Source organism: Silene latifolia, chromosome 7 (assembly GCF_048544455.1).
Source record: "Silene latifolia isolate original U9 population chromosome 7, ASM4854445v1, whole genome shotgun sequence".
Taxonomy (NCBI): Eukaryota; Viridiplantae; Streptophyta; class Magnoliopsida; order Caryophyllales; family Caryophyllaceae; genus Silene; species Silene latifolia.
This window is the reverse complement of record NC_133532.1, coordinates 7,531,373-7,541,604: the sequence shown is the minus strand read 5'-3', so window position 1 is coordinate 7,541,604 and position 10,232 is coordinate 7,531,373. Positions and strand designations below refer to the sequence as shown.

At 36.7% G+C, this 10,232-nt stretch overlaps 1 protein-coding gene across 1 annotated transcript; it reads left to right on the top strand.

Moving 5' to 3' along the window:
* Positions 1–357: 357 nt before the first annotated feature.
* On the top strand, positions 358–9,686 carry LOC141591569 (mediator of RNA polymerase II transcription subunit 8). Its single transcript, XM_074411949.1, has 11 exons — positions 358–659; positions 2,062–2,186; positions 2,437–2,561; positions 2,638–2,821; positions 3,265–3,372; positions 3,466–3,533; positions 4,010–4,285; positions 5,470–5,679; positions 7,981–8,034; positions 9,170–9,230; positions 9,406–9,686. The coding sequence occupies exons 1-11, from the start codon at positions 472–474 to the stop codon at positions 9,567–9,569; spliced, it is 1,563 nt and encodes a 520-aa protein (XP_074268050.1). The 5' UTR covers positions 358–471; the 3' UTR covers positions 9,570–9,686.
* Positions 9,687–10,232: the final 546 nt, after the last annotated feature.

Here is a 10,232-nt window from a genome sequence, read left to right as displayed (position 1 = left end):
CTCTTATATACTAAGAGAATACAATTTTTCTAAAATTTTCCCTCCAAAGTGCTCAAACTTATATATGGAAACAAATTGGATTTTCATTTATTAAACTAATTTTCCATTTAAAATAATCTATACATAAAAACTCATGTATCTCCTATAATTAACTTCGTGATAAAAAAAGTTTTTTTTTTTAAATAATTCGATGTAATTAATTTTTTTTCATAAAAAACACAATTTATGAAATTATTCAATTAGTTAGTTATTTTTTATAAAAATTCGTGAAATATAAATCTAAAATTTATAAATAATACACTAAAATTAAAAGGTCTATATTTAGCGCGCATTTACGCGGAATCTACACTAGTCAAGTAATCAACAAATATACCTTGTTTTCTTTCCCTCCATTCACCAAAAAAAAAGAAAAAGAAAAAACAAAACAATAGTTACTGCTAGTCTGTTACTGTAACACTAGCAGCAAAAAAAATGGATGCACAACAACAACCACCGTCGCAACAACCACCGCAACCGGCGGCAGAGCGGTTGAATCCGGCGGTTCAGCAGCAATTGAATTTACAGTCGGTTAAACTTCGAGCAGAGAGTCTTCAAAAGCTTATTACTCGTATGATTGAAGATATGGAGTTTCTCTCTCGTTCTAATGCGCTTCCGAAATGGTGCGTGCGTTTCTTCATCTATTTTTTTTTTGAATTTGATTTTAAATTCCGTTTGATTGAGTTTTCTTGTAGGAATTAGGAAGCGTAATTGTTGTTGATTTTATTAGATGATGTTTTTTTAGGAGAAATGAGATTTTTGTTGTTAATTTAGTGATCGGTGAAATGTTGATGAATTATAATTGTGCAAGAAGACAGTAATTTACTTGTGTTTGCATTGAATTCTATATCTTGTGTAGAAATTGTATTGAATTGGATATAGAGTTGCGTTCGCTCGAGTTTTGTTATAGGAATTGTTTGGTTAAACCTAGGAGATTTTGTGTTTTATGATCGTAATTTGGATGATTATTGCTGTTTTTGTTAGGACAGTAATTAATTTATATTTGCATTGAATCCTATTTTTTTAATAGAAATATTGAATTGGATATAGAATTGCATTCACTCGATTTAGTGATCGGTCAAATGTTGATGAATTATAGTTGTGCAGTGACTCAGTGAGACAGTAAATTATAGTTGTGCAAGAAGACAGTAATTTACCTGTGTTTGCATTGAATTCTATATCTTGTGTAGAAATTGTATTGAATTGGATATAGAATTGCATTCGCTCGATTTTTGTAATATGATATGGTTAGAACTTGGAGATTATAGGTTGTTAGACCGTAATTTGGATGTTTTAGGAGAAAAGAGGTTTTTGTTTTTGTTAATGTTGTTAATTTAGTGATCGGTGAAGTGTTGATGAATTATAGTTGTGCAGTGACTCAGTGAGACAGTAAATTATGTATATTTTGCATTGAATTCTGTACCTGTGTAGAAATTTGTATTGAATTGGATATAAAACTGTGTTCGCTCGATTTTTATTGTGAGCATTGTAGTTGTGTTTGATTTGGTTAAACCTAGGACATTTTATGTTATAAGACCGTAATTTGGATGCTTTAGGAGAAAAGAGATTTTTCTTGTTTTTGTTAATGTTATTAATTTAGTGATGGTGAATTATGTTTGTGCAGACAGTATGGATTCTATATCTTGTACGGAAATTTGTATCAAATTGGACATAAAATTGTGTTCGCTCGACTTTTATTGTAAGAATCAACATTGTGGTTGATTGTGTGTATTATTTGGTTAAACACAGGAAATTTTAGGTTATTAGACCGTAATTTGGATGTTTTAGGAGAAAGGAGATTCTTGTTGTTTTTGTTAATTTTGTGATTGGCGAAACATTGATGAATTATAAATGTGCAGTCAGACAAATTTTATGTTTGGATTGGATTTTATATCTTGTACTGCATTCGCTAGATTTTTGTTGTAATAATTGTAGTTGTGGTTGGTTTTGTGTATTATCTAGTTAAATTAGTTTTTTTTATCTAATCGCCGTGCTGATGTGTGATTGTTTTGTGTTTTGCATCAGGCAAGATTCTCTGAGTCAATTCTCGATGGTGAATCTCGAGTTGCACAACATATCAGAAGACATTAAGAAGGTTTCAAAGGCATTTGTGGTGTATCCTAGGAATGTTAATGCCGAGAATGCTAATAGTAAGCATCTTTGTTCACCCAAAGTTGTATCTAAATTTTGATCTTTTTTTTTTTTTTTTTTTGCCAAGTCTAAATTTTGATCTTGTAATGGTAAAAAATAGTTAAATTTTAATTTATTTCTTATAGATGTGAACGCTGAAATCACTCAACTTTATAAAGAAAAGGAAGGAAAGGAGGGACACTGAGAATTTGTTGTAGGGGTGATCAGTCATTAACGACTTCTGATAATTATATGCCGTATGCCTTTCAGTTCTGCCTGTGATGTTGTCGTCAAAGCTCTTACCTGAGATGGAAGCGGATGATAATGTTAAGAAAGCTCAGTTACTACTTGGCCTACAAAACTTGCCTGTAACTGCACAAATTGAAAAGCTTAAGGTGATCAAATAATCAACTTTTAGAACATTAGAATCTTAAGTTTATTCTCTCTGAATTTACTTGATTATTGTGACAGGCCAGAATTGACATGATTGCCGAAGCTTGTGAAAGTGCAGGAAAAGTTCTTGCTGATACCCGTAAAGCCTATTGTTTGGATACTAAGCAAAAGCCAAGCACTGTCCCAACTGTAGACAAGGCGCACTCTGCCACAATTCTAGAACAGGAAAATATACTCAGGGCGGCTGTTAATAGTGGCGAAGGTGATATCTTGAACCCTTACCTTTGTTTGTATGGGGGGATTCGGGGTGAAAGGGAGGAGAAGGACAAGGGGGAATAATTTCCTTATTTGGTTAGCAAATTGGATTAGAGGAAAATGGCATTGCTGCTCCATTCCCCCTCCCTCCCTCCATATCCTTCTCTCCATCCCCCTCCCTTCCTTTGTCTGCTATAATTGTATCTAAACATACCCTTATTATACCATTTACTGGCACTGAGTATATTGTTTACAGTCGCTTTACAAAAATCGCAATATTTGTGACTGTTTAGGGACAATTTGTCTAATTTTGATTCGGGACGTATACCCTTTTTGTAGAAAATGGACTGTCATGTAAGTAATGTGTTTCTACCTGGACCCAGGGTTCTTGCTATTATCATTTGTAGTCTGTACAGGATTGTTGAGCTATTTGGTCTGTACATTTTGCAGGGCTGAAGCTTCCTGCTGACCAGAGGCATCTTACATCACCCCTGCCTGCTCATCTTGCTGGTGTGCTCACAGTTGGTGATGGGGCTCAAACATTTGGTGACGGATCTGGTATGACGAGTAGATTTCTCATCATTTTGATCTCACTAACATTTTATGTTAATATTGTACCTTCATGGCATTGTATGTCTTGTCTACTTCCAGGCATGTACTCAAAGAATACTCCTCCGATGTCATCCGGCAATCATAGTAACCAAGGCCCTCAAATGCAGGTATTTTCTTGTAATTATTTTCTATTCTTTGTGGCAACTTGATATACCTCCCGCATTATTGAAACACTGTTCTGCCATGATTTTTTTTATTACTTTTTTTTGCTCCTCTGCAGTCATTTTTCTCTTTCATGTCAGTGTATGCATGGATGATTTTTTTTTGCTTAATTATTTTTCTAACTTCGAATTGGAACCTGATTGTCCTGATGTATATCAGTTGCTATGATGACTGCTCATCTCTCGACGAGGAGTCATTGCTCAATTAGTATTGCTGATTTGACAAGTCTTAAGAGATCCTTTTGAAATTATCTTTAGACAGAAATCAGTTGAATTAATTGTCATATTTCATATGAACTTGCTTCTAAAACTCAATTGAATACAAATATTTATGTGTGTATGAGCGTATCTAGTCATTTTATCAGTCTCCTAGTCTGCGCTATTACTATTATGTGGAATTTTAAGAAACAAATCTAGTGCAGGCTTCCGGAGGTCAGCCTGTTGGAAGATCAGTCCCTTCACCTTCAGCGGCCACTGCAGCTTCTTCATTTGATAATACAGCGTCTCCTCTACTCTATGCAAACTCGCCAAGATCTGGCGCAAATATAATGAATGCACCCTCTCCCCAGCAGCAAAATATGCACCCGCAGCAGCAGCTTCAACAACCGAGGTCGAAGATCATGCCAAATATGGGGATGAATGCACCCTCTGCCCAGCAACTTATCGCTCAACAATATAGGCTGCAGGGAATGGGACAGGTATCACTTGTGAATTTGTGATCTACTCCCTCCTATTCGCTGGATTCTTACCACTTTCCATTTTGAACTCATTCATTGGATTGATACCATTTCCTTAAATGGCAAAAATAAACATCCTAAATGACCCATATACCCCTCATATAATCAACACTCACCCATGACCCACCCTCATACACTCATTGTCTCATCCTCACTCCTGCCCCAAATCCCAACCCCACCACAAAACTCCAACACCACCCCCATCCCCACCCACACCCACTACCAACTTGCCGACCACCATATACTTGCCGGTGACCACGCCTTACTCCAACCACCAAAACTTCCCACTGGGCACATAATCACTTCCACCACATACTACGTATCTCTCGTCGACCATCAGACATCCAAATCTAGTACCACCACCATTTCGGTCTCCACCATTTGAAGTATTTCGACACTCCTTCGGCTGACCACCTTCTCTGACCAAATCTGGCCGAGCAGCGGAAGGTCATCATCGGAGGTCGAAGGGTTGGGATTCAGAGGTGATTGGTTGGTTTCTCGTCGGAGGTCATTGGGATGGCCTTTGTCGGATGTTAAAAGCCTGAGATTTGAAGGTGGTTTGGTGGCCCGGTGGTGTGTAGTGTTGTGTCGTTTGGGTGGTGGTCGGGGGTGGGGTGATTCTAGCCGGTGGGGATGGTTTGGGGTTCCGGCACTCTGTCAGTGGGGGACTCGGATGGATTGCATTGCAGCGTGTAGGGTACGGGGTTGTGGTGGGGTACGGACGTAGGGTGGGTGATAACGATGAGAAAAACGACGTGGATTTAGAAGGAAGGGCATTTTAGTAAACTACACACACTTGGTCCACTTTTCTTAATATTGGTGTCTTCTCGAGGAGTTGCTCATCGTATATTTTGGCTTTCTTAAATATACTCCCTCCATTTGGATTCACTACATTTTCTTTTTGGACTATTCAATGTTCTACGTCTGTTCTTTTGGGTTAATTTTGTCCGTAAAAAGACAAAAATACCCTCTGTATACATATTAAAATGCTAGTTTGGGTAAGGATTATAACATTTAGTTTTGTCCCATTTAGAGGAATAGTGTTTTGAAACATCAAAAGGCAAGTGGAAATAACTCTGTTTTATTCTGATTTGAACTTAACTTTAATAATGGTATAACTTAACTGTAATAATGTATTTTATCAGCTGCCCGGACTGAACCAAATGCAGTTTTCTCAACCAATAACAAGTCAGCAGTTTCAAGGTAGGCAGCTAGCCACCGGACATTTGCAGCATGGTATTGCGCAAAGCCAACTGAGCCAAGGAAGCCAGCTGAATCGCCATATGGGGCAATATTCCGGAACAGCAAATACAGCCTTATTCAACGCTGCTCAAAGTTCACCAAATCCTTCTATGGTAGAACATGAATCTTCATCTTCAGAAAACTATGATTGCATCTGATCTTTTATACTTGCTGAGTTCTGAACAATCATGCTATGTTGCTATAATATGCTTCATCTAAGTTGCATTAGACTTGTATTATGTGTCATTTCCTTGGGTTTATGCAAAGTGACTAACAAATCTGGATGTAAGATACCAGATAAACTTGAAAGGTTTTGTGCTTTACTCACCTATGACCATGTTTATTGCTTTCTCATTTTTGCTTATTCTTAGAGAGGTTCAGACTAGGATAATATTTTAATTTATGGTTTACTTTCTGCATGCATCTTATGGATTTTACTTTTCCAATACATACTTTGGTATTTGAGAGTGAAAGTCTTTTGTGGAATGACACCTGAGATCCACCAGGGTAGTGGAATCAGAAACAAAGAACCCAAATCACATGTTCCCTATGGCAGGGACTTGCTCTTGACATGCAATTTGCTATCAAGAATGAACTTATAGAGAGGCTAAAATCACTATGCTCCTTCACAAAATGTAGCTGACTAGGGTTGTGATTGTGGAAGATCCACCCATTCCTCTCCGAGACTACAACTGATCCATTGCAACGTAGGTAGAAAAAAGAACTATTATCACCGCAATGTTTTTGGATATTGCCTCTTCCAAACCCACATATGATGCCTTTGCTACTTATCTTCATTGCATTCCTCTTATGACCTCTTCCTTTTATGTTTGATTCAAGTTATGGGATAATCAAAAACATTGTTAGTTGACGAAACTTAGCTCAGTTAAACTGAGTTCATGGTCTAGATTTAACATAATGAATTGAGATCTTACTGAACTTCGCTGTTATATTCCTTTTATATCAGCTTATGTACACAATCTTGGATTAATTTTCCTTTCACCATTAAAAATCAAAATGTTTATCAGCGATCATTAGGAATTGCAGAATCTGTTTCTGACACTATCTTTTTCTGCCGATGTTGGCACCGGCCATAGGGAAATGGGAGCCACAATAAATGTTAGGATGAGTGATTTAGTTCTCGTATGTTAATTTGTTAACTCTTGTGACAAAAGAACCCCCTGAAAAAAAGATGATCATGGAAGATAAGCGAATCTCATATATGGAAACAAAGAGAAATTATGTGATCTTGTACTTAAGTTCTATCTGATTATAAGGGAGAAATGACTTAACAAAAGTGTGAGGCATCGAGAGATCCTCCCCCCCCCCCGATTCTCAGTTAGGTCCTTGAATTACTGATCTTAGTTTAGACTTACATTAGTTCACTTAATATTCTGACATCTGAATTTTAAGACCTATGAGAAATTTAAACTACAAAACAAACCACATATTTCCCGAAATGCCAGAACTTCCACATAGCATGTCTTTTGGAAACAGACTGCTTATAACTGCATGTCCATAGAGGTATGAATTTCTACATTGGAGCCTACCCAGTCCTTGCTCGAAGAAGGATCTTTACCGGGTTGCTGTGGCTGTTGTTTCATTGTTGTGAATTATAGTTAGAACATCAGAGTTTTTGTCCAAATGCCATTAGTTGCCTTTCTCATGTTTGGCATCAACGAGAGACAGTTTTGAAACTTGTTTTGAACTGACTAGCACGTTTGCGGACCTTCGTTTTTCTCTTGGGCTATTCTATGTAGATGGGATTAGCCACAAAGCTATCTTCCTCGCTCATTGTGCCCAATGGCAGTTGATTTATGGCCAAGTTTTGTATTTAGCAGCTTAAGTCATAACCAACAATAACAAACTTTGTTCCACCTGTTCATTATTTCCTAGACGATTTTGATCGCCAAATCGTTTCCCCTCTCCTTCTTGAAGAAGAATTTATTAAGTTTGTTATAGAGGTCAATTGCAGTATGTTTACTAAGATAACGACGTGCTCTTTTCCTGATTAACCTTGTGCTTCTTTAGGAATGAAGTTAGTCTTATACACCTCTTCTGACATAACTGTCGACAAAAGCTTGGGTTACTAAGGTATATTAGGTAATAAATAAAATCCCATCTGTGTTTTAGACACCACGGGGGGTTCTGTACTAGAGATTCTTGTAACGGAAAAGAAAGGTAGATGTTTATTGATATGTTTATTTTTTCGGGCACATGTGTTATAAGTAACATGTCTGTTATCTAGTTACGTATTTGGTATCTGGACAAATAATTTATATTGTGCTTGATCGCTTGACATATGGATACTACAGTACAAGAGAGTTCTGCAATTTACATTTTAGTTGAAAAAGTACATATTTCGCTCTTTAAAATATTTTATGTATTGATATTTTTTTTTCTACTCCTTTCAGATTTCAAACATGTCGGCTGCGATGGCATCACAATCATTACTTCCAAGAATGCAGGTTATATAGTTGCTTCTCTTGAATCAAATTATGATACTTTCTTGCTTTGGTTTACGGTGTCTATGCCATAGTAAGAGGTGGACCCTAATTTTCTATCGGACTATTGTTAACTTAGCATATTAGCTGTACCTTTCTAATTGAGTCCTTTTTGAAAGTTATCAAGGTGTTTTTTATAACTTACTGAAATCTGATTACAAAGAAGGCAGGAAAAAAAATCCCTGGTAGCTAGTTTGTCAGAAAATTGTAGTGAATTTAATGTACTTGAAATAGAAAATGAACTGACATCAGTTATAGTGCCCTAGTTGGTGTTACAACAAGCATGCCGATCTGCTGATATCTGTGGTAACTTTGAGTCTATGAGGCTCATGAGTTTCATATTTCTCCAGTATTTCGGAATTCAGTGCTATCAGCGAGGCATCGCAAGAAACTATTGAGGGTATTTTCAACACAAGATCCATTTATTAGACGAACCTCTTTTGTGGGAGAATTATAGAATTAGGTAATTTATGAGTAAAACGTCGGGTGATGGAAGAATTCACACTGTGTTGAAATTACATGTCTTTATTGATGACGGTTTTGTATTCTTGAGTTATTTGGAAAGAATGATCTCTGAATCATCCGTAGTATTATCAATGTGAGTGGTTCACGACCTACTATTATGGGGTTACATGATTATGCTTTCTGGTAAAATAATGGAGTAGCCAAGTGCACTTATTCTTTTCATTTATTTCCATTACCACTGAATCCGAAAATTCATTCTTCTTTGGCAAAAAATCATATAATGGAATAATACAAAATTACCCAACATATACGCTTCGTACTGTGTGAAATAGTAATGATTGATGTACTTTACGTTTCGGAAATTACTGGTTGGTTCTTAAGCAATGATCCAGAAGCATGGGAGTTTAGGGCAATGCTTTCGCTATTACTCATTTAGAACTCTCTTTATGTTTCCAGTATAAGATATTATTGTGTTATCCATATTATGGATTCGTATCGGGTGTAACTGCGAGTTAGACAACCCTGCGTTACTCGAATGTGACTGATGTTCCACATGGAATTTCCTTTTGTGATTACGTGTCATGATATCGTTTCCATATTAGACTGCATTGTAATCGCCTATTTTACTTTTCAGTTTCCTTCAGCTGGTGGAAATCCTCAGAGGACTCATCAATCCCAGATGCTCAGCGATCAGAGTATGATATTCCTGTCTTTCTTTTTTTCCCCTTCAGCTTGCTTAATATCATTCATTATTTCACGTGTTATAAACTTATAATCAGTCGTTTTGAAGAAGAAATAGTTCACGAGTTATAATTGGTTTACGAAATCAGTTGAGAAGGCGATAACATTGGTGGCCGTTTATCCTTGCAGTATTCAATATGGGAGCAAATCCTGGTAGTATGATGTCTTTACCACAACAACAGGTTCATCAAGGTGCTTTTGGTAACCAAACTCTGCAATCTAACATGGTACCGATGCAGAATACAACTCAAAATCTCCAAAATTTTCAACAAAGACAGCAGAACCAACAGTGACGCTGTTGACATTTTCGAGATAAGAATGTTGTAGAAACTCTGTTCATGATATCTGCTTATTTATTAGTGAATGAGAATAGAAGTGTCGATGAATTTGATTCACGTGACACTTAATTCGTATATGTGTCATGTGTTTCATATCACAAGTCACTTTTGTTGTTAGAGGCGAAATTTGGTTACTGATTTTATATATAAACTATTTTGAGAAAAGTTATGAAGCTTATAAATTAGATTTAAAATGAAAATGTTGCAAGAGTTACTGAGAGCTATTGAAGACGGAAGTTTCCCGAGTGTAAGAATGACTTGTATAGAAAAACAGAGGGAGTGTCATGCAAACTATGCGGCCTTGTGAAATGAGGCCTATTTCTGATGCAGGGGCGAAACAAGGTTGGTTAAGATTTCCTTTGCATTTGTGTGTTGTCTACATATGAACATTTCTGATGCAGGGGCGAAACAAGGCTAATTCCATGTCAATGTGATTCGTTCAATTTATTTGAATCCGCTACATTTTCCGACAAAAGTTCTACTAGAAATTATGCGAGAGTTGGTGTTATTTCTTACTAAAATGGAAATGTAATGGCTCACATTGTGAGTTACTGTGACTGGCTAGAAATTATGCTGTCATATATGTATGCAGTTTTGATCATAGCCATTTGGGTTAGT